The sequence below is a fragment of the Gopherus evgoodei genome, unplaced genomic scaffold (assembly GCF_007399415.2).
Source record: "Gopherus evgoodei ecotype Sinaloan lineage unplaced genomic scaffold, rGopEvg1_v1.p scaffold_59_arrow_ctg1, whole genome shotgun sequence".
NCBI lineage: Eukaryota > Metazoa > Chordata > Testudines > Testudinidae > Gopherus > Gopherus evgoodei.
The window spans coordinates 350,484-374,505 of NW_022060080.1; the positions used below are offsets into that span (position 1 = coordinate 350,484).

At 57.7% G+C, this 24,022-nt stretch overlaps 3 protein-coding genes across 6 annotated transcripts in view; 1 reads left to right on the plus strand and 2 right to left on the minus strand.

Moving 5' to 3' along the window:
- The window catches only part of LOC115643439 (proto-oncogene vav-like), a 59,690-nt gene extending 55,956 nt beyond the window's left edge, over window positions 1-3,734 (minus strand). The window contains exon 1 of the mRNA XM_030547472.1: window positions 3,306-3,734. Coding sequence (XP_030403332.1) covers window positions 3,306-3,719 — 414 coding nt within the window. The 5' untranslated portion in view covers window positions 3,720-3,734. The remainder of the gene's footprint in view (window positions 1-3,305) is intronic.
- Window positions 1-24,022, minus strand: part of LOC115643426 (adhesion G protein-coupled receptor E1-like) — a 138,875-nt gene that overhangs the window by 93,733 nt on the left and 21,120 nt on the right. The window lies entirely within an intron of this gene.
- On the plus strand, window positions 4,189-23,933 carry LOC115643443 (breast cancer anti-estrogen resistance protein 3-like). 4 transcript variants are annotated; one of them, XM_030547483.1, is made up of 7 exons: window positions 4,189-4,259; window positions 11,472-11,607; window positions 18,013-18,141; window positions 18,593-19,041; window positions 19,728-19,825; window positions 20,879-21,465; window positions 22,964-23,925. In XM_030547483.1, the coding sequence occupies exons 3-7, from the start codon at window positions 18,034-18,036 to the stop codon at window positions 23,279-23,281; spliced, it is 1,560 nt and encodes a 519-aa protein (XP_030403343.1). In that variant the 5' UTR covers window positions 4,189-4,259; window positions 11,472-11,607; window positions 18,013-18,033; the 3' UTR covers window positions 23,282-23,925. The 4 variants fall into 4 exon arrangements, with proteins under 4 accessions (XP_030403343.1, XP_030403346.1, XP_030403345.1 ...); XM_030547486.1 differs by lacking the exon at window positions 4,189-4,259 and adding an exon at window positions 9,038-9,320 and having other exon boundaries at window positions 18,608-19,041; window positions 22,964-23,933; XM_030547485.1 differs by lacking the exons at window positions 4,189-4,259; window positions 11,472-11,607 and adding an exon at window positions 16,333-16,650 and having other exon boundaries at window positions 22,964-23,933.

The following is a 24,022-nucleotide window of genomic DNA, read 5'->3' on the forward strand; positions in this document are numbered from 1 at the left end:
TGCTTCTAATGATGTGACCACACAGCACTCCTTATCCGCAAATCTCAAAGAGTTTTATCCTCATCCCCAGAGGGAGGAAACTGAGGCACAGAGAGAGAACAGTCACCCAAGCGTCCTCCCAATCTGGTATCCTGTTCACTAGAACCAGGGAATAAGTGGTTCTTGCGGACCCCAGTCGGTCGTCAACCCTGAAACCTGGTGATGGCATTGCCACATAGCGCCTTTCCAAAGCTGTTCCATGTCGCCATCTGCCATTTGTGCAAATAGGGAAACGGAGGGGCAGGAGGGGAAGCAGCTTCACAGACGGAAGCAGTGGTAGAGTCCAAAATGGAACACAGAAGTCCCAGCCTCCCCACCCCTCGCGCCACTCACCCGCACTTCTCTCTAGTCCCAGCTAGGGGAGGGAATGCAGGAGAACGCCCAGCCAGCCTGCTCCAACCCCTAGCCCCTGCTTCCCTCCCAGAACCCAGAAGTCCTGATTCCTAGTCCTGCTTCTCTGATCACTTCCCCAGACTTCCTCCAAGAGCTGGGAATAGAACTCAGAAGACCTGGGTCCCAGCCCCACATAGAACCCAGGTAGTAAACACTGCGACTGGAACTCAGCAACGTACAGTCATGCCAGGGTGGGCCACATACCCGCTCCTGCTCTGACTGGTTTCTGGCAGCTTCTCAAACACAGTAAGCACCACTCAAGGATTCACAGACCATTTAAAGGGAGACTCCCCTATTCCCACGCATGACACGAGGCCTTTCTTGCCAAGTAGGATTCCAATATGATTGTCACCCTAGATATGGTGCCCAGAGGAAGAGTTCAATTAACAAAGGCAAAGGCTCACCTAACACAAGCCCCCACATTTCCTATTGATCTGGTGTAAATCTGGAGTTAAGTGCCTTGACATGCTGGATTTACACCAGGGTAAGTCAGATCCTGCCCTAGCCTCCCTATTTCCTCGAGTCTCCGAGGAGTAAGAGACGAAGAGCAATTTGCTTCTCTTGTCTCCCCGCGCAGTCACATGAGAATGACTGAGACACCCGAGGACTCGTTTCCAGAGACAGTCACTGTCTTACCAGTGAGAGAAACGCTGGCCCATTCTGCCCTGCCATCCTAAACCCAGGCCACTGCCAGCACCGATCAGTGCCCCCCCCCCCCCCCGCCGCCACCAGACCCAGAGCATGTGTCAGGGTGGAAACCAAGCCTGACTTTTGCCTTATCTCAATACACCCGATTCAGGCTTTCCTAGATCAGATTTCCCTTGGGCCTAGATCAGACTTCATGGAGGTTTAATTCACCTCCTGGTTATGCTTTCCGGATCTCACACACTTGGGCCTAGCTACATCAGTTAGGGGTGTGGGTTTTTACCGGCCCAGCTACACTCTAGTTCATAGGGACGTGGCTATACCAGGAGAAGAGGGCCGGGGAACCAACATCAGCTAGGCCAGCAAAAGCCCTTGTTAAAAATGTTGCCAGTATAATAAAGTTGCTTAGGGATGTGACATCCCCGTTCCAGCAAAAGTTATTGTAACTGCTATTATAGCGGCCTAGAAGTGCCTGTGCCGATATCACTTATTTGGTTGTACAGTAGAAGTGATACTGATGGAAGGATGCTTTGCCATAGACTGTGTCAATACTAACTGTCTGTTAGCCTTTAAGGTGTCACTGGACTCCTTGTTGTTTTTATACTAGGAGGGTTTGCCGGTGCAGTTATCCCAGTATAAACCAGGCTTTAGAGTCCACACTGGGAGGACTATGCCGGGAAAACTTGAGTGTAGACACAGCTTGAAGATCCATTTGCACCAGCATCTTTCATAGCAGGACAATTGTTGTAAAAGTAGGTCCAATATTACCCCACCCACCTTGCCTCTCTAATAGCAGGACCATGAGAGATCTGGGAAAGGAACCCAGAAATCTTGATTTCCAGCCTCCCCTGATCTAACTACTAGACCCCACTCCCTTCCCAGAGCCAGGAAGAGGATCCAGGGGTCGGGGCTCCCCAGGCCTGTCGTCAGTTCCCCACCCCCAAATGCCCGCTGCACGCACTCACCCGGACGGTGGTTAATACAGCTCTAAAGCTCAAATGCACTTTGAGACATAGTCTTATTAAAGCACAAGTCTGAGTGTCAGGACTCCTGGGCCCTGTCTCCAGTTCTAGGAGGGGAGCAGGGTCTAGGGGTTAGAATGAGGAGGGGGGGCTCGGAGTCAGGACTCCTGGGTCCTACACCCAGTGCTGGGAAAGTAGTGAGGTTTAGTGGACTGGACCGGGAAGGCTGGGAGTCCGGACTCCTGGGTTCTTTTCCTTGCTGCCATTGGCGTGTTATGAAAGGCTCCAATTCTGCCCATGTTGAGTCTCACACCAAGCCCCAAAACTAAGGGCCTATCCATTGCCCCAGCTCAGGGCCCACCAAGCCTGGCACCCCCCAATTCCAGGAACAGCTCCACGGCTGGGCATCCCTCTCTTGGTCCCTTCCTGCGACTGTCTGTCCTCTACAGAGCCGGGGCCTGCTCGGTCTCCCTACCAGGGGCTTTGCGGCTGTGACTCCCACCCTCCTGCTCAACAGGGCTTGTCAGCCCCCACCCCACCAGTGTTCACCTTCCTGCCTGCGCCCCAACCCCAGGGGAGCTGCCCCGGTGCCCTGGCCCTGCTCCAGGGGCTGCATTCCTGCGTGCCACCCCAGGGCCCATCTCAGCCCCGCCAAAGCCAGCCCCACTGTTAACCCCTTAGCGGATGAAGGGTTCATTGCTGGTGCCTGCTCCCCCCCCACTGGATCCCATTTCCTCTCCACCCCCAAGACAGAAACGCCTGCAAGCTCCCTCCTACCCCACCACCCACCTTCCTGTTAACCGCTTAGCTGCCAGGTGAGGAAGCCTGTAAGACTCCCCAGTTCCGTGTTAACCTCTTAGCTGTCAACTGGGGCCCATAACCACCCACCACTCTGCTGTTAACCATTTGGCTGCCAGCTGGCCCAGCAACTCCCCACCCCCAGACACACACACACACACACACACACACACACACACTACTATTAACCCTTTAATTGCCAACTGGGTCTCAATCCCTCCCCTTTTTTTGGTGGATATTAACCCCCAAGCTGCCAGTGAGCCCCCATAAGCCTTGCCCTCCCCTTTGACATTTACTCCTTAGTTACCAGTTTGATGCCATAAACTCCCCCTCCTCATGGACATTAACCTCTTCACTGCCAGCTGGATCCCATAAGTCTCCAGCTCAGCTCCCAGATTAACACCTTAGCTGCCGGGAGGCTGGAGGATGCCCAGCCCCATTCCGCCCCCAATTCTCCCGCTCACCCACCTGGGACATCTGGGGCCGCAGGTTGATCTCCCGCAGGTTGACGGCATGGGGCATTAGGTTGTTGAGAAGCTGGCAGAGCAGGACGCCGTCACGCAGGGCCTGAGCCAGTTCGCACACCTGGGCACTGGGCCAGGTCACCCGGTGGTTGGGGGGCAGCACCCGGCATTGGATCAGCCAGCTGGCGCATTGCTTCCACAGCTCCATCTCCCCGACTGAGCGTCCTCGCTGGCCGGCTGCTGGCTGCTTCTGCTGCCTCCGCCTCCTCCTCGTGTCTGGGAAACCGATGCCTGAGAGCGACAGCTTCCTCTTTTGCAACTGACAACACCAAACCACAGAGCAAGGGAGCCCATGTGGGGGCTGGGGTGGAGCAGGCGAGGAGCTGCAAGGGAAGGGTGCCCCTCCCTCCAGGGGCATCAGAGAAAGCTGCTCTGGTGAGCAGGATAAGAGCTGGCAGAGGAGACAGGCCCCTTTTAAAAGCACCTCCTGGGGAAAAAAGACATAGTTAGTTCCTGTGCGCACATAGCTTGGGGAGCCGGGGCTAGACCCCGGGTCACACTGCTCTGCTCCCAAAGACTTTTGTCCCCTCGGCTAAGGGAAAACCTCCTCTGCTTGGGCTAGTAGTAGACACTTTATCTTCTCTATAGGACGAGGCAGTGTGCTCTTGCTGTCTCTTTGACACACATGCATCATGTGGCAGGCAGGTCAGTATGATCCCTGTTTCACAGGGTGGGGAAACCAAGGCACAGAGCAAGGGCGTGATATGCCAAAGATCAGCCAGGAAGTCACCAGCAGACTTAATAGAAGCAACTCCCTGTTTCTGTCATAAGAAGGGCAGGAGCCGTTCTCTGTGGCATGTTTCCCCCTCAGAAGGCAAATCAGTTCCCATCGAGCACAGCTGGAGGGAGCGACAAGAAGCAGAGACACAGCCAGCAATCTGAGCAGTATAAGCAACAGGTGAGTTTGCTTTTCTGGGGAGATCATGGGAGGGGGCAGGCCAGGGAGCTGGCATCTACAGTGAGATGCCCTGGGTGGGTCAGCCTCTGTACCGAGCCTAGAGCAGTCTCCATCCACTAATCCCCCCCCACCTGAAAATTCCTAGCAGCTCTTCCAACCCTATCTCCTCCTCCCACCTTCTTCCTTTAAATTCCTGTGCTGCCACCTGTTTGCCCGACGTGTCCACTAGGGGTCACTCTTCTCCACATTTTGCAGCAAAGGAGGCAGCGCTTGCAGACAGATTTGCTGGTGGTCTGTAGGCGGATTTGGTTTCAAACCTGAGTCAGTGTAGACATAACCCTAGGGGTGCCTGGCCTTTCACACCCACACAGCTGGGATCTAACCCTCTACCTAGACTAAAGGATTGTATCCAGATTGTATCCTCGGGGTGGAGTATGGGGAGAGAGGGACAGTATCAATCTATCCCCATATTCACCGATTCATCTATTCCCATTAACAACCCAGACTCTGGTTGTCTATAGCAGTGGTTCTCAACCAGAGGTACGTGTACCCCTGAGGGTACACAGGGGTTTTCCAGGGAGTACATCAACAGGCTACATAAAAGCACTAGCGAAGTCAGGACAAACCACGATTTCATACAATGACTTGTTTATACTAAACACTGAAATGTAAGTACAATATTTATATTCCAATTGATTTATTTTATAATTGTATGGTAAAAATGAGAGAGGCAGCAATTTGTCAGTATTGTAATACTGTGCTGGGACACTTCTAGAATCAGAGAATATCAGGGTTGGAAGGGACCTCAGGAGATCATCTGGTCCAACCCCCTGCCCTCAATAAATCATCTCAGCCAGGGCTTTGTCAAGCCTGACCTTAAAAACCTCTAAGGAAGGAGACTCCACCACCTCCCTAGGTAACCCATTCCAGTGCTTCACTGCTCTCCTAGTGAATTTTTTTTTCCTAATATCCAACCTAAACCTCCCCCACTGCAACTTGAGACCATTTGTATTTTTATGTCTGATTTTGTAAGCAAGTGTTTAAGTGAGGTGAAACTTGGGGTACACAAGACAAATCAGACTCCTGGAAGGGGTACAGTAGCCTGGAAAGGTTGAGAGCCACTGCTTTATAGCTGTGGTTTTCAACTTGTGGTCCTTGGACCCCTGCAGATCCATGGACTACGTGTAAGATTTCAAAAAGGGTCCAGAACCAGCTTTTGAAAATTTTATGGGTCCAAAAATTTAAAAAAAGTTGAAAGCCGCTGATCAATAGCCATGTGAACTGTTTGGAAACTGATGCTATGTTTCACCATTTTTTTTAAAGCTCATTTTCTCAAAATTTTTCAAAAACTCACAAAAATTCCAATTTTTTGACCCAAAAAAGTTTTAGTTTTTTAGTTGTGAGGGCAGGAATTGTCTCTCACTATGTGTCTGCGGAGCACCTGGCACAATGGGGGCCCTGATCTCAGTCGGGGTCCATGCAGCGCCTGGCACAACAGTGACCCCAATCTCTGTCGAGGTGTGTGCAGCATCCGTGTTTGGCTAAAGCATGTTTTCTAGAAAGGCATCCAGTCTGGATCCGAAGACATCAGAGCTGGAGAAACTGCCCCTTCCCTTGGTAGTCTGTTCCAATGGGTATTCACACTCACTGTTAAAATACATGCCCTATTTTCTAATTGAAACGTGTCCAGAAGTCCCGTCCAGCCATCAGTTTCTGTGCTGCCTGTGAGGGAACTTACCCAGCGTGATCAAGTCACCACATTTGTGGTCGTGGGTTGGTTTAACATCAGCTCCAAATCTCAATGCCAGGTCATTTCCTGTCCAGTCACCCAGCTCAGAGTTCCTCATCAGAGCACCTGCTCGGTTGATAGGTTGATGAGTCATCGCTGGAGAATGTCCCAGCCTGATGGGGTCAACTTCTCACTCAGCAACTCCAGAGCCTGGAGAAAACGAGGGGAAATAAATGTTAAATACTGGATTAATTGGCAAATGAACTATCCCGCAGGGCAGTTATTTATCTCTGCTTCTCCAACAAGTATGTCCCTGCTTCTTTCTCTTACCCCTTAGGAGTGGGGAAAGCAATCTTGTGAGCTTAGGGATCTCTTCTGCCCTCCATCACCATAATGCCTGAGCACTTCCCACATAAAACCAGTAGCCGCAGTGGAGACCTTCAATTCCTAAGCTCCAGCTCAAAATCCGTGAAACTCCTCATAGCTCACATCTGCCATGCTGAACCTGATAACAAGCCAGGCACGCTGCAACCACTGCTCCTGATTGGTCAAGGATCGGGCCCATCCATGTATTCCTGTAAAACCAGCTTCCCTGCCCCCACCCATCTCATTTGGCTCACCCACCCTATAACCATATACCTCACCATACATGAGGCAGGAAAGGACTTTTGTGTCAGTTTCACAGTTGGGGAAACTGAGGCACAGTTGCACATACACGCTCACGACAGAAAAAGGGGTGGGCAGAAACAGCTTTGCCAAAGCTGCAGACAAAGCCTGTAACAGAGCAAGAAATTGAAGCCGGTCTACCTTATATCCCAGGTTAGTGCTATAACCACTGGACCACACTTCCTCTTTCTTTTCTGTTTTGTCTACTTGAATCAGAAGCCCTTCAGAGTGGACCGGACATTTTCTGTGTTCGTACTAAGTGCTACTATTTAGATATTTAATAAATAACAACATTCTCTGGCATGTGAGAGGCAGTGGGGTCCAGTGGCTAGGGCATGGTCTAGGGACTGAGAACCCCTGGGTTCTAATCCTGCCTCTCCCGCTGCCCTGCTAGGTGGCCTTGAGCAAGTCATGCCCCTCTCTGTGCCTCAGTTTCCCCTCCCTTTGTCTGTTTGGAAGGGGAACCCTTTGGGGCAGGGACTGGGTGTATGTGCAGCATTGAACTGGAGTTCAGCTGATTTACACCAGCTAGGGAGTTGGTTCCCAGGTCAAGGCTGGAGATTGCAGCCCCCAGGTGATCTAATAGTGACAGCGTCATCCTTCCCGACACAGACATTACTCATGGCCCCAAACAAGGAACCAGGCCCGGTGCTGCTGAGATGAGATTCAGCCTGATTCAGCCAGCCTCTCTCCGCCTCAGCTTTGTTCCAGGCTGACACAGTCATGGTAACAGCAGGGAAATCTGTCAGCAAGCACCCCCCACCTGTCCAAGAAACTTGCTGGAAAAGTCAACCCACTCCTTCTGTCCCCAGCTGCCACCAGCCATCTGGCGTGTTGTTCCTGCTTCGATCCTTGCTGGACCCCTACTTCCAGAGTCTTTTATAAAGGAAAACCCCCTTTATAAGGCCATGATCTGATCCCCCAAGCAAGGTCGGGCCGGGTCCAACCTTGGACAGGGAGCCTTGCGCTAAAGAGAGTGGTGAGAGTGGTACAGTAGGGGGCGCTCTCCCTTCTGAATCAATGCTGACCCCGCTACCCAAGAGTGGCACTAGGGGGTGCTGTGCTGCAGGGAGTAAAGTGGGTGGCTGGTTCATTCAAGGGGGTTCTCCCCTCTGAATCAGTTCTGATCCCACTCCATAGCCAGGTGGCAGGGGGCGCTGTGCTGCAGCGTGACGGCTCAGTAGGGGGCGCTCTCAGTAGGGGGCGCTGTGCTGCAGGGTGACGGCTCAGTAGGGGGCGCTCTCAGTAGGGGGTGCTGTGCTGCAGCATGGTGGCAGGGGGCGCAATAGATGAGAGGGGTTGATACAAGGAGCCCATTGAAGCAGAGGATGGGAAGCAGTTCTGGCTGACACATGGCAACACGCAGCTTGGGATGGAGCCGAGGGGGACTGTGCACAAGGCCCTGGTGACGGGAGGTGTTTCGTACACCAGCACGCACATTCACACTCAAGCCGACACCAACCCACAGTCACATTCACAGCAACAGTCCTAGAGGAGGGGTCACATCTGCTGCACAAACAGCAACCCTCGCCACGGCTGTGCTTACACCCTCACCCCCGCACACTTATTTACACACAACATACCAGCTGCCCCTCCACAGTCGGACTCACAATACCTCAATCACACAGGCTCTCAAACACACTTCTCACACCTTCAAGGCTACACAAACACACTCGCACCCAGGCACACTCGAAACACAGACTCACAAAGACAACTCAGGTGACACCCACAAGCCTACCCAAAGACACCAACGTGCCATTACACCAATTTACATCCAGAAATCAGACTCACAAACATACTAGCTCACACTCATACACTTCAAACTCACACCCAAAACACACAACCAGACTCACCATCTCAGTCACAGAGATACACTCAAACTCACACCCACCATCACACCCAGAACACACAACCCAACTTACACACAGATACATTCAAACTCACACTCACTAACACACCTAGAATACACAACCCGACTCACCAACGCACAAACTCAGTCATATAAACTCCAGCTCACACCCAAAACACACAAGCGGACTCACCTTCTCACACTCAAACTTTCACACTCAAACTTACATCCACTATCACACCCAGAATACACAACCCGACTCACCAACTTCAGTCACACAGATACAAACTCACACCCACTAACATACCCAGAATACACGAAACTCAGCAACACAATCTCACAGTGATACACTGAAACTCACTCCCAGAACACACAACCCAACTCACAGTCACACAAATACATCGCTTACTATCACTCCCAATCCAACTCACAGTCACACAGATACATTCAAACTCACACCCAGAATGCACCAAACTCAGCAACACAATCTCACAGTGATACCCTCAAACTCACCCCCAGAGCACACAACCCAACTCACAGCCACAGGGATACACTCCGCTTCACACCCAGACTCACAAGCGTTCACCACTTCACATCGTCACCCCCCAGCCCCTCACCATTGCTCGCAACCCCTGCCTGGTCCCGGGCTCTGCTCCCGGGGGTGGGTCCGGGGCCTGGGCGGAGCCGCTGCCGGGCGCTGGAATGTGCGGAATGGGGAGAGCGGAGAGCCCGGGGCTGCCGGGGACCTGCCGGGGCTGGAGGGAGCCGGAGCAGCGCACGGGACCCCGAAACGCAGCGCTGCGCCCCAGCAGCTCAGGTACGGGGGAGACGCTCACCCCTGCGCCTGCCCTGTCTGGGGGTGGGGGGCGGGAAGGGGGAGCCCTGCGGGGGGGGATCTCCAGCGGGGTTGCTTCTGTCTTGGGGACCAGCTAGAATCCGGGGGCGGGGTATCCTGGAGGTGAGATCAGGGTGGGGACCTTGCGCTATAGGAAAGGAAATGAGCCAGATCGGGGTGGGGGACTGCCCGGGAGGTGAGACTTAGGGGGGTGACCCTGCCCATAGGAGATCCAGATGAGGGGGGTTTCTGGAGGTGAGATCTGGGTGGGGACTCTGCCCTATAGCTATAGCCAGATCGGGGTGGGGGACTGCCCGAGAGCTGAGATATGAGGGGGGGGAGGAGTCCTGCCCTATAGGAGGTGGCCAGGATGTGGGGGGGATCTATTCTGGGGACCCCTGCCCTGGCAGTGAGATGGGAGACGTTCCCACTGGCTTCTGCCCTGATGGGGTACCCAGTTACAGGGATGCGGGAGCTTTGTTTTGGGGAAGCATGTTACCAAAGGCATCCCCCCCTAAACCTACGGGGAATCTTATCTCTGTTCCCCACTGCCATTTTTCAGATTCTTTCCCCAGAGAGAGACTGGAGCTCTCCCTAAATCCCCTGCATACCCTGCCCCCACCCCAGCCCCCTTGGTTTGCTGGTAACCCGCAACACACACACCCCTTACAGCTGGGTTAAAAGCACACCCCCCCTAATCTAGCCCTTGGAAGAGGGGCTTTGGTTGTGCGATGATCTGTCTGCGAGGGGTCTAGGGCCTGGTTCAGCCTTGACCCCGTGGCAGTCGGAGGGGGACCCTGGATTTACCCTGGAATATCTGAAATCAGCACGTGGCCAGCCTATGCTGTGGTCAGGGGCACGCGGTGCCCACAGAGCCCTGACCCAGCCTGCGCCCAGTGGGCTGTGGCTGATCAGAATGAACACATGTGTTGCATCACTAATTTTGGGTGATGGGCTTCCTTCCCCTGCGGTCGCACTGGCTTCGTTGTCCAGTTGTTGGTGTCCATTCCCTTTGCCAGTTTTCCGTTTGCCCCCATGTAAATGGGTGTTGCTCTGCTGGAGTTAATGGGGCCAGATCCCTGGCTGGTGTAAGCTGGCTCTGCTCCTTTGGAGTCGTGGCTGATTTACACCAGCTGAGATTCCCGGAGAGTGTGGGAGGAGGATCCAATCCCTGCGCCTGCCTCAGGATTGGTGTTGTTCCAACAAACTGGGCCTGTGATGGCTGGGGGGAAGCACGCCAGGGCGGAGGATTTCCTCCCCATTGTGCGGCCGCCCAGCCCTTTGTGTCTGGTTTAGTTGGGGATTGGTCCTGCTTTGAGCAGGGGGTTGGACTAGATGACCTCCTGAGGTCCCTTCCAACCCTGATAGTCTACGATTCTATTGTTCCCAGGGATGGAGCCACAGGGCCAGGGCCATGTCCTGAGCCGGGCCTGCAGCTCCCGTCCAATGGAGCTGCGCCGGGGGATTAGAAGGGTGGTGAGAGCCAGGAAAATTACAGCATCACAAGGCCCCTGCATTGCCGCTCACCTAGTGACATGGAGTTCAGGGGCTGGGACATAGGGACTGTCCTGCAGGATCAGACCAATGGGCCCATCAAGCCAGGTATCCCACCTCCTCCCTCTCCGCCCACACCATGGTGCCAGGTCAGGCCAATGGGCCCATCTAGCCCGGTATCCTGCCCACCCCACCCTGGATCAGCTCAATGGACCCATCCAGCTCCATACTGCCTCACCCTTGATGGGCCCATTGGTCTGATCTGTCACAGCAAGCCTAGTATCCCCTACCCTGCTCCCAAGTCCCTGTTGCATTCGATCCAGACAATGGCATCAATCCATGGATGTCACTGGAGTGACTCTGGATTTGCACCACCCTAGCTGAGGTCAGACGCTGGCCCCGTGTCTCCCCATTCTCCGTGGAGCATGGCTGGTGCACTCACCTGGCTTAGCTGATAACAATCGGGGTCCAGCATGTACCGTGTCTCCCTGTGACTTTTTATCTGTCTCTTTCATTCTTTGCTGATGAAGACACTGGGGGCCCGAAGAGCTTGGGAGCTGCCCGGGCCTTTCATCTCACTTGTCTTGCCAATCAGTTTCTTCCCAGGAGACTTCTGATCTGAATCTCATTTCCTTTTAGGAGGAAGCATCTCGGTGGAGGGCTTGGCGTGAGCTCTGGAGGGTGGAGACCTATTGAACCCGGTGGTGAACGGTCCTAGAGGGCTGGATGCCCCGTCAGACTGGGCATCCCCTCACGTGATATCCCGGAGTTGCCTGTAAGTCATAGATTCTTGTATCCCTTGATGTGAGTGATTCAAACTGGCTTAACGCTGAGAGAATTAAGCAGCTTGATGTGTTTAACTTATCCAAGAGAAGGTTAAGAGGTGACTTGATCACAGCCTAGAAGCACCTATCCTAGGCAGCTGTTACATTTAGCAGGAAGAGATGCAGCGGCTGGAAGCCGAAGCCAGACAAATTCACGCTGCAAATAAGAATCACATTTTTAACAGAGAGGGGAATTAGCCACAGGGGAGGTCACCTCAGATCTGGGCTTGTGATCTACAGAGCTGGGAAGTTGCGCTGGCAGGCTCTGGTGTAGAGGACTCAGCCCTTTCTGTAGACGGGGGCCTGGCCCTGACCTTGGCAGGAATTTTGTCTTGGCAGCTCTGCCGCAAGGATCAAAGGAAGGAGAGGGCTGGCTGGCTGAGCAGGGGATATAATCAGCGCTCTTACACGGTGCTTTTCATAAGTGGATCTCAAAGCCCTTTGCGGTCTTATTTATCCTCCCAACCTCCCATCTGAGGCAGGGCACTGCTGGTATCCCCATTGTACAAATGGGGAAACTGAGGCTCGGAGAGGCTACGAGACTTGCTGAAGGTCACCCCGGGAGTCTGTGGCAGAGCAGGGTATAGAACCTGGGTTTCCTAAGTCCTAGGCTAGGGCCCAGATCATTGGAACATCATTCCTCTTGGGGTCTTTGCCTCCCTGATTCCACCACAGGTCTGGGGCAGCTGGTGCCCACCCTTGGCAGCTCAGCAGCACCTGTGTTGAATGAACGGGTGGGTCAGAGCCCTGGTCCATATGGGCATGTGTCCCTCCTGTGGGAACCCAGTGATAAGATTCAGGGGGGCAGAGCACCCTGGCGTCTGCAGGATGATGGCCCAGGGGGTGAGTCACTGTCCTTTAGGTCTGCAGGGACAGCCTGGGGTCCAAATAAGCACCATGGGGTCCTAAATTGCAGTCCAGCTTGGGTGTGGCACCCGCGGGTGCATCGATGCTCCAAGCCTAGGCAGGGCTTCTCAATCTTTATCTTTCTGAGCCCCCTCCCCACCCCCATGGCCCAAATTCCATGGCCCCCCTGTGTCACAACATCTGTTTTTCTGCATATCCAGTGGATTAAAAGCCAGGGCCGGCGTTAGGGGGTAGCAAGCAGGGTAATTGCCCAGGGCCCCACACAGGGCCGGCGCTTCCATTAGGTGACCCTAGGCAGTCGCCTAGGGCGCCAGGATTCGGGGGCAGCATTTTGTGCCCTCCCCACGGGGCGCACGGGAGCTTCCGGTTCTGCTCCCGTCGCGTCGCCAAAGAAGGACCTTCTGCCGACGTGCCGCGGAAAACAGCGGCAGGCAATTGAGCAGCTCAATGGCTGCTGCTCTTGCCTGCGGCATTTCGGCGGAGGGTCCTTCTTCAGCAGCGCGATGGGAGTGGTACCGGAAGCTCCCGCGTGCCCCATGGGGAGCACACAAAATGCCGCTCCCTGAATTCTGCCTAGGGCGCCAGAAACCCTGGCGCCACTCCTGGCCCCATAACACAGGGGGCCCCCACGAAGCTAAGTTGCTTGGGCTTCGACTTCAGCCCCAGGTGGTGGGGGTCAGGCTTCAGCTTCCTGCCCTGGGCCCCAGCAAGTCTAACGCTGGTCGCTCTCTGGTTCGTTTTGGCGGCCCCCCCGAAACCTGCTCATGGCCCCCCAGTTGGGAACCACTGCTCTAGGGTTCCCATCGCAGCAAAGCAGCTGGTTGGGCAGTGCGGTGCCGGAATACAGAGACACACCCAGGCCACAGGGAAGGACGGTGTTTGGGGCCAAGGGGGCTGGGTGAGCCACATGGCAGCAGCACAGGGAGCTCAGAGTCTCAGTTTGTGACCCACGGAATTTGGGATCCCTCTGCCGCCTCTGTTGTAGAAGTACCACTGTAGGAAATGTAGGCTACCCCAGTCCTGGCCTCTCCCAGCAGGGGGCGCTGTGGGGAGTGGGGCAGGAGCACTGGCTGTGGGGGGAGCTCCCAGCTACCCCAGTCCTGGCCTCTCCCAGCAGGGGGCGCTGTGGGGAGTGGGGCAGGAGCACTGGCTGTGGGGGGAGCTCCCAGCTACCCCAGTCCTGGCCTCTCCCAGCAGGGGGCGCTGTGGAGAGTGGGGCAGGAGCACTGGCTGTGGGGGGAGCTCCCAGCTACCCCAGTCCTGGCCTCTCCCAGCAGGGGGCGCTGTGGGGAGTGGGGCAGGAGCACTGGCTGTGGGGGGAGCTCCCAGCTACCCCAGCCTTGGCCTCTCCCAGCAGGGGGCGCTGTGGGGAGTGGGGCAGGAGCACTGGCTGTGGAGGAAGCTCCCAGCTACCCCAGTCCTGGCCTCTCCCAGCAGGGGGCGCTGTGGAGAGTGGGGCAGGAGCACTGGCTGTGGGGGGAGCTCCCAGCTACCCCAGTCCTGGCCTCTCCCAGCAGGGGGCGCTGTGGGGAGTGGGGCAGGAGCGCTGGCTGTCGGGGGAGCTCCCAGCTACCCCAGCCCTGGCCTCTCCCAGCAGGGGGTGCTGTGGGGAGTGGGGCAGGAGCACTGGCTGTGGGGGGAGCTCCCAGCTACCCCAGTCCTGGCCTCTCCCAGTAGGGGGCGCTGTGGGGAGTGGGGCAGGAGTGCTAGCTGTGGGGGGAGCTCCCAGCTACCCCAGCCCTGGCCTCTCCCAGCAGGGGGCGCTGTGGGGAGTGGGCCAGGAGCACTGGCTGTGGGGGGAGCTCCCAGCTACCCCAGCCTTGGCCTCTCCCAGCAGGGGGCGCTGTGGGGAGTGGGGCAGGAGCACTGGCTGTGGAGGAAGCTCCCAGCTACCCCAGTCCTGGCCTCTCCCAGCAGGGGGCGCTGTGGAGAGTGGGGCAGGAGCACTGGCTGTGGGGGGAGCTCCCAGCTACCCCAGTCCTGGCCTCTCCCAGCAGGGGGCGCTGTGGGGAGTGGGGCAGGAGCACTGGCTGTGGGGGGAGCTCCCAGCTACCCCAGTCCTGGCCTCTCCCAGCAGGGGGCGCTGTGGGGAGTGGGGCAGGAGTGCTAGCTGTGGGGGGAGCTCCCAGCTACCCCAGCCCTGGCCTCTCCCAGCAGGGGGCGCTGTGGGGAGTGGGGCAGGAGCACTGGCTGTGGGGGGAGCTCCCAGCTACCCCAGCCTTGGCCTCTCCCAGCAGGGGGCGCTGTGGGGAGTGGGGCAGGAGCACTGGCTGTGGGGGGAGCTCCCAGCTACCCCAGTCCTGGCCTCTCCCAGCAGGGGGCGCTGTGGGGAGTGGGGCAGGAGTGCTAGCTGTGGGGGGAGCTCCCAGCTACCCCAGTCTTGGCCTCTCCCAGCAGGGGGCGCTGTGGGGAGTGGGGCAGGAGCGCTGGCTGTCGGGGGAGCTCCCAGCTACCCCAACCTTGGCCTCTTCCAGCAGGGGGCGCTGTGGGGAGTGGGGCAGGAGCGCTGGCTGTGGGGGGAGCTCCCAGCTACCCCAGTCCTGGCCTCTCCCAGCAGGGGGCGCTGTGGGGAGTGGGGCAGGAGCGCTGGCTGTCGGGGGAGCTCCCAGCTACCCCAGCCCTGGCCTCTCCCAGCAGGGGGTGCTGTGGGGAGTGGGGCAGGAGCGCTGGCTGTCGGGGGAGCTCCCAGCTACCCCAGCCTTGGCCTCTTCCAGCAGGGGGCGCTGTGGGGAGTGGGACAGGAGCGCTAGCTGTGGGGGGAGCTCCCAGCTACCCCAACCTTGGCCTCTTCCAGCAGGGGGCGCTGTGGGGAGTGGGGCAGGAGCACTGGCTGTGGGGGGAGCTCCCAGCTACCCCAGCCTTGGCCTCTTCCAGCAGGGGGCGCTGTGGGGAGTGGGGCAGGAGCACTGGCTGTGGGGGGAGCTCCCAGCTACCCCAGTCCTGGCCTCTCCCAGCAGGGGGCGCTGTGGGGAGTGGGGCAGGAGTGCTAGCTGTGGGGGGAGCTCCCAGCTACCCCAGCCCTGGCCTCTCCCAGCAGGGGGCGCTGTGGGGAGTGGAGCAGGAGCGCTGGCTGTCGGGGGAGCTCCCAACTACCCCAGCCCTGGCCTCTCCCAGCAGGGGGTGCTGTGGGGAGTGGGGCAGGAGCGCTGGCTGTGGGGAGGTGGTGTAGAGATCGTGTGACTGAGAGCCCCAAGGCGCAGCCTCTGACTTTGGGAACCACAACTGTGAAGAATCATGTGACTTATTGGGGGTCTCCGTAAGTAATAGCTTGCAGTCCGTGTCGGTTGAGAAGAGGCTGGGGCAGTCCGGGATGGGTGGAGGAGAAGGGGGGCTCTGCACAGGGTAGCTGCTTGTGGGGGCTGGGGCAGGAGCCCAGGAGCAAGGCTAGCAGGGGATCCTGATCTGAGGGTAACCGAAGCCCTGGGAAAGGACTAGAGGGCCATGGGGATCCTGGATCCAAGGCTGAAGGTGAACGCTTTCTGGTCAGTAAGGTGAATCAACAAGGCTCTCTGAGGGGAGTGGGGTCTAGTGGTTGGTGTGGTGGGGAGACTGGATTAGAACCCGGGAGTCCTAGCTCTGGAAGGAGAGTGCCAGGCAAGGCACTCCTGCATTCCTGGAGAGCAGGACTCCTACATTCTCTTCCCAGCTGCGTGGTCGCTGAGTGCCACCAGGGTGCAAGAGGAGGGGAAACTGAGGCACATACGCAACCAGGGTGCAGCAACCTTGTGGGGTGCACGCTGGCTGCAGGGCAACCCCCCAGCTCCTGCAGTGCGCTCTCCTCCGTAAGCAGGAGTGCAGACTCGTATCGAATGGCCCTGTCCCCTGTGCTGAGGGCTCTTGCATGCCAGCCAGCTGGAGCTGCTCCACGGGGCCTGCTCGCTGGGCTGGAACTCTTCCGCCCTGCCGGGGTCACAGGCTGCTGGCGAGCTCCCAGTGCCGCTGACTCAGCACCCAGGCATCCCAAGGTGTGCTCGGTGTCTGATAACCTGCCTAGGCAAGGAGCTGCGTGAACCGGAAAGAACCCGCCCCAAGCAGACAGTCCGGAGGAGCCACCATTGGGACAGGAGGGTCTGATCCCGAGGACTAGACTCCTTTGGAGCCAGGTGAACAGGCAGGCTCCTCGCAGGGTAAAGGGATCCGAGAGGGTTACATGCCACGGCTGCTTTTGGCACTTTGCTCTTTCCGCTCCCTCTTCTTATCGCCTTCCCCTCTTCCTCAGCCTCCTTGCACGGCGTCACCCACAAAGCCACTGGCACTAACATTACAGTCGAGTCTGGAGCAGTTGTTCTCACCCTGGGGTCCGGGGTCCCTTGGAGGGGCTGCATGCAGGCTTCAGGGGGTCTGCCAAGACTTGCTAGGGCCCAGGGCAGAAAGCCAAAGCCCTGCCGCACAGGACTGCAGCTCAGGGCCCCAAGCCCTGCCACCTGCTTGCTGCCCCATAACGCCGGCCTCGCTTTTAGATGCTGAACATCAGTTGTTGTGGCACAGCAGAGCCATGGTGTTTCTGTAGCGTGTTGGGGAGGCTGCAGAAAGAAAAGGATTGAGAACTCCTGGTCTTGAGGCCCCAACTGGGATCGACTCCTCCTGCCCCCCGGCCATTGGGCTGGGTGCTGCACAGGCCCCAGTTGAGATTGGGGGTGCCCCTCCCATGCTGGGTGCTGCTCAGGCAGAGGGAGACCGTCTCTGCCCTGAAGAGCTCACAGTCTAAGGAGAGAAAGTGAGAGGAAGGATTGTTAGCCTGTATTTCACCATTTTGTCTATTTCTCATTGTCTGCAGCGCCTGGCACAATGGGGCCCAGATGTCAGCTGGGGCGGGGGCTGTCTCTCTGTGTGTGTCTGTGCAGCGCCCGGCACAACGGGGCCTGATCTCAGCTGGGGCAGGAGCTGTCTCTCGCTGTGTGTCTGTGCAGCGCCTGGCACAACGGGCCCGGATCTCAGCTGGGGCAGGGCCTGTCTCTCGCTGTGTGTCTGTGCAGCGCCTGGCACAATGGGCCCGGATCTCAGCTGGGGCCAGGGCCTGTCTCTCGCTGTGTGTCTGTGCAGCGCCTGGCATGGTGGCTCCCGATCTCGGCTGAAGGCTCTGGGTGCTGTTGTAATGCATACTGGGGATGTGAAAGTGGCGCTGGCACCGGCGGTGACCCGGCAGGCCTGCGCTTTGGGGTTCCCATTGGCACCAGGCCATGCTGATTCAGCCCTATGGAATTACTAGCGCCTGTTGTGCTAAAGGATCAGGCAGAGAAAGGGTTAGTGGATGACCAGCAGGAGTGGGGGGCAAAGTCCTGAGGGCAGGGGGAGGGGAGGAGGATCCTTCTCTGCTCTCTGACCCTGGTAGGAAACTGCCCTGTCCTGAGGTCAGAGGCCGGAGACAGGTCAGGCTGCGTGGGTCTAGGGGGTATAGGCTGGGTGATCAGAGTCCGGGAGGGTGGGGGCACGAAACCAGTTGCTGGGAGGAAGATGTTGCTGCTGACTTTTGACCTTTCACCACCCAGGAGGCCTAAGCCGAGGTGACCATGGACTTGGCCAAGGAGACGCTCAGGAAGGAGCTGGAGGAGGAGCTGAAGCTCAGCACAGACGAGCTGCGGAGCCATGCGTGGTACCACGGCTGCCTGCCACGGGAGGTACCCATGATTCCAGTCTATTAGGTGTATTATGGTAGTGCCCAGAGGCCCCAGCTGAGGTCACGCCTCATTGCCCTGGATGCTGCATAGATCCAGAGAGAGGCCCTGCCCCATGGAGCTCAGTCCCGCTACCTGGGAGGCTCGGTATCCCTGTTTTACGGAGAGGAAGCCAGAGGTGCGGGGAAGGGAAGTGACTTGGCCAAGGCCACACAGAAAGTCAGTGACAGAGCCTGACTCTCAGCCCCCTCCCTGCTCTAACCACTAGACCCCACTCCCCTCCCAGAGGTGGAAATGGAGCCCAGGAGTCCTGACTCCCAGCCCCCTCCCTGCTCTAACCACTAGACCCCACTCCCCTCCCAGAGGTGGAAATGGAGCCCAGGAGTCCTGACTCCCAGCCCCCTCCCTGCTCTAACCACTAGTCCTGCTGCCTGCCATCTCTACCCATGAACAGCCCTTGTCTCCCCAGGAGGCCGAGTCCCTGCTAGGGGAGGATGGGGATTTCCTGATCCGGGACTCAGGCTCCAGCCAGGGGGACTACGTGCTGTCATGCCGCTGGCAGGGCCAGACCCTGCACTTCAAGATCATCCGGGTGGTGCTGCGCCCTCGCCTGGGCTACTCCCGCACCCTCTTCCAGTTCGAGCAGGACCAGTTTGACAACGTGCCAGCCCTGGTGCGCTTCTACGTGGGCAACCGCACACCTGTCTCAGAGACCTCGGGCGCTGTGATCTCCCAGCCCGTCAACCGGGACGTGCCGCTGCGCTGGCTGCAGGAGCGCTACGGGGCCACTGGCCGGCTCTGTCTGGACGGGCATGAGCCGGCCAAGGGGGACGCGGCTCCCCGCAGACTCAGCCTCCGCAGACTCACCGCTGGGGAGAGGGTGACAGACGGGAACCTGCTCCGGTGAGTGCTGGGATGGGAAATGGCCCTGGTTAGAGCTGGGGCTGGGTGTCTGGACTCCTGGGTTCTCTGCCCAATTCTGGGAGGGAAGTGGTGTCTAGTGGTTAGAGCAGGGAACGGGCTGGGAGTCAGGACGCCTGGGTTTGGTTCCCAGCCCCTGGGAGGGGAGTTGGGGGTCTGGTGGGTTTGAGCAGGGAGGACTCAGAGTCAAGACTCCTGTGGTTCTGTTCCCGCTGTACCATAGAGTCACAATGTGACCTCGGGGGAAGCCCATTCCCCTTTCTGTGCCTCAGTTTCACCATCAGTGAAGTGGGTCTTCTGATCCTCTCATCTGGGGATGGGTTGTGATGCTCAATTCCTTGCTAAGCGGGTTCCGAAGCCAGGGGGAAAGGGGCTGCCCTGGTTATTAACCCCGTGTCTGCCAAACTGCCCCCGCACTGTGGGTTGGGTCTGAAACGCTGGTCCCTGGTGCTGTGTCTGATTCACACCAGCGAATCGGGCTCCAAACTGGCTTCCCCACAAATGATCACGTTCCGTGGAGCAGCCCAGCCCCTGCGCGGAGAGCAGGATCCCAGATCTGCCAGCCAGGCCCATTACTCCGGCATCCCCTTCATTCTGGGCGTGGGCCCTTTGCAGCTTGGGGGTCTGCAGCGGCCTGGGGCTCACGGTGTCACCGCTTCTCCCTGCAGAGTGAAAGACAGGAGTGGGAGCCACCCCACCGGGCTGGATCAGCTGGGCCAGAGACCCTCCCTCTACACAGCGCAGTCAGACAGTAACCTACGGACAGGTGCGTGGGAGCCGGGGCTGGAGGGCAAAGGCTACCTCTGCTGGGGGGGTATTAACCCTTTCTGACATGGGGGGGTACAGGGCAGGGGTTGGTTTGGCTGCCACCTTCAATGCAGTTCCTCTGGATTGACGCTGGTGTAACAGGATTTGTGCAGCTTCCAAGTGCAATGCTCCCAGGTGGTACCATAATATACCTAATAGATAATGTACAGTGCCTAGCACGTGCGTCAAGCGGGGCTCCTAGGTGCTACTGTAATACATCTAATAGACACCTTAATAGGCAGCAGGTTTAAAACAAACAAAAGGCAGTATTTTTTCACACAGCGCACAGTCAACCTGTGGAACTCCTTGCCAGATGATGTTGTAAAGGCCACGACTATAACAGGGTTCAAAAAAGGGCTAGATAAGTTAATGGAGGATAGATCCATCAATGGCTATTAGCCAGGATGGGCAGGAATGGTGTCCCTAGCCTCTGTTTGCCAGAAGTTAGCAATGGGCAACAGGACATGGATCACTCAATGATTACCTGTGCTGTTCGTTCCCTCTGGGGCACCTGGCATTGGCCACTGTCAGAGAACAGGATACTGGGCTAGATGGACCTTTGGTCTGACCCAGTCTGGCCATTCTTATGTGTAATGTACTGCCTAGCACACTCCTGGTCCATGAGCAGGGCGCATAGGTGCTACCATAATACATCTAATAGATAATGTACAGCACCTAGCACAACAGGGTTCTGGACCATGACAGGGGTTCTCAGGCGTTACCATAATACACCAAATAATGGACTCCTTACAAACCAGATCCTCAAGCTGGTGTAAATTTGCATCTCTCCATTGACTCCAGTGGAGCTATAGCTGGGGGATCTGGCCCTGCTGCATAACACCACAGCTCCGATTGCCACCCCGCTCTTTCACGCTGGTGTAACTCCCCTGTCCCTAGGGGAGCGACTCTGGATTCCCAGCAGTCCTGGCTGAGATCAGAACCAGGCTCTGTGGGGTCCATGTGTCTGGCTGCTCCGCTCCCCCCTCTGACATGGTCCCATCTCCCTCTGCAGGCAGCCCAGAAGCTCCAGTCGGCACCCAGGAACGGAGTGAGCTCCCGCCCCCCTCGCCCGTCTTCCGCACTGGCAGCGACCCTGTGCTGCGACCCACCGCCCCCCGGTGCCTGGACCCCGAGGGGGGTGCAGCGCTGAGCGGCTCGGAGGGGCAGCTGCACTCCAAGGCTCCCCCCAAGCCCCTGCGGGCCCCCTCCATGCTGGTGGGCGACGCCTCCCAGGAGCAGCTCAGCACCTACTGTGAGCTGGTGCCCAAAGCCCCGGCCGGCCTGCGGAGCCATGTGGCTCGGCTGCACACCGAGGAGAAGTGGCGTGGCCGGGCCCGGGCCACGGACACGGCCTTCGGCTTCCTCGAGGATGAGGTGGTGCCGCTCCCCCGGCCACGCCACTATGAGGAGGAGATGGAGGGCTTTGTGCGCCCCCTACTGGAGACAGCCTCCTCCTTCCAGCCCCACAGCTTCCACTCGCTCCTCCTGCCCCACGACAACAAACCCTTGGAGCCCGGCGCCCTCAAACGGCTCAAGGACCTTTTCGACCGACATGACTGCCGGACCATGGCCCTGCACATCCTCTACATAGACTGTCTGGTAAGGGGGAGCTGGGAGCTAGGGCTCCTGGGTTCTATCCCCAGCTCTGGGAGGGGACTGGAGTCTAATAGTTGGTGGGGGGCAGGGTGCCAGGACTCCTGGGTTCCAATCCAAGCTCTGTTGCTAACTCACTGTGCAACTATGGACCAGTCACTTCCTTTCCCTGTGCCTCAGTTTCCCATCTGTATAGTGGGGGGAATGATAGTGCCCTCCAGGGCAGTGGGGTGTGGGGAGGTGAGCTGGTTGTGAGGCACCACTGCATCTTTGTAAAGTGCTTTGAGATCCTTTTAGTGGAAAATCCCACAGAGCCATAGAATTTATGGCCAGAGAGGATCATTGACCTGGATATCACAGGCTCCCAGCAACCAGACACTAAACCCGATCAGCATGGATGGGTTGCCTGCCTCTAATGGCCCTGGACCCCAGGACCCCCTGGGGATGCAATGGGACCCTCGGGGTAAAAACTGGCCACTGGGGTGTGTGCACTTGTACCTCAGCCAGGCATGGCGGCTCCTCCGCTGTCCCCCAGGGGGGCTTGTTATCCTGCGCTGGTGGCCTCATCTCATGCCTCTCCAGCCCAATTAATAGGAGAGCTCCTCTCCTCTCATGCCCCAGCCCCACCCATGGTCCTCAGGCTCTCCTCCTCCAAGAGGGCCCATTGGACTGGCCCTTCCCAGAGTCTGAGACACGCCAGCTTAGCTAAGCTGCAGCCTGTGGGCAGAAGGGGTTAAATACTGGGGGGGGGGAATTGTTTAGGGGTGTAGGGAATCTCGGGAGCTGTGGAACTGTCCCCACTCCCACTCTAAGGGGAATGGGTAGGAGCCCCATAGCTCTGATGGGAAGCAGCCCTGGAGAACAGGAAGCAGGAGATAATACACGGAGATATACCGATCTCAGAGCTGGAAGGGACCCCGAAAGGTCATTGAGTCCAGCCCCCTGCCTTCACTAGCAGGACCAAGTACTGATTTTTTTGCCCCAGATCCCTACATGCCCCCCTCAAGGATTGAGCTCACAACCCTGGGTTTAGCAGGCCAATGCTCCGGGTAGTTATAGCAGGTTGGGGTCGGCACTGTCTGTGAGGGGCAAGTGCCCCCTCCTGAGCCCCCCACCCTGCTCCTTTGTAGCACAGCGCCCCCTAGTGCTGTGCTGGGGCATTGGGGTCAGAAGTAACTGGGTGGGGAGAGCGCCCCCTATTGATCCCCACTCCCTGCAGCACAGTGATCCTGGAGATGGGTCGGGGGTGACTTATGGACTGATGGTTAGCTACCCTCCCTCGTCTTTGGATGGCCCTGCTTGAGCCTGGCTGGGGGCACTGCTCGCTCCCCAGTGAATGTGGAATGGGGGGATCGGAGAATCCAGGGGCTCGTTAGCGTAATGAGAAAAACCCCAGGCCCCTTGCAGGACCCAGTGATCTGGCTCCCCTCCACCGGCAGGAGGGTCCCTTTGTCCCGGCAGGTCTCGGATCCTCACGCCTGCATTTGTTTGTTGCTTGCACCAGGCTGGCAGGATCACCGGGGTGACCAGGGAGCAGGAGCGGGCGATGGGGGTGAGCTCGGGTCTGGAGCTGATCACCCTGCCTCATGGGCACCAGCTGCGCCTGGACCTGTTGGAAAGGTACCGGCCTGGGAGAGCAGGGTGTGGGGACAAAGGCTGCGGGATGAGGCGTAGCAGTGTTGAAATGCGGCTGCCTCTGGGGGAGGGCATGAGGGTGGCTAAACAGCTGCACAGCAGGATTTGCACTGGCAGGAGGAGGAGCTGGAGTCTAAAGCCGCAGGGGAAAATTAGAATAAAACACGGCCGGGGCATGGCTGGGTAAAGCCTTTACAGACCACAGAACAGGGTAAGACTTAAGGTCTTGTCTACATGAACATTTAGTTTGCAGCAAGCTAGGATGGGAGCCTCCCTCCCCCACAAACCCCCAGCCTGCCTGTGCGCTCTGTCCCTGTGCACCCAGGTGACGTGCAGTACCAGCTCATGAATGCGCTTTGCTCTAGTGCTCTTTGAAACACGACTGGATCAACGCGCACTAACCAACATCTAGTGGGCACCAGCAGGGATGGGGCGGGCTGGTCTACGCTCAGAACACGGTGGCTGGCGCTGTAATGAAATTGCTCTATGCTGACGGGAGAGAGTTTCTCCCATCAGCATAGTTAATCCACTTCCATGAGAGGCGGTAGCATCCCTGCCGTCCACACAGCGCTGTCTATGCCGGCATAGCTGTGTCACTCGGGGGGCAGAGGGAGTGGTTCACACCCGAGTGCCATGGTTACACTGTTACCGGTGTGTAGTGCAGACCAGATCTTAGAGCGTGGCTGGCTGGGGTAAGTTCTCACCCCCAGCGTGCTGCGAACTAAATGTTTGTGTAGACAAGCTCAGGGCCTCGTGAAAGATGGCAAAGCGCCTCCTAGCACTGTGGTGCAGTCTTGCGATCTGCACTCACTGCCCCCTCCTGAAACCCCCACTCCCTGCAGCACAGATCCCCAGAACACCATGCTGGGCCACTGCGTCTGCACTGACTCAGGGCACGTGTGCATTCCACCCACACTGTGGACCCTCG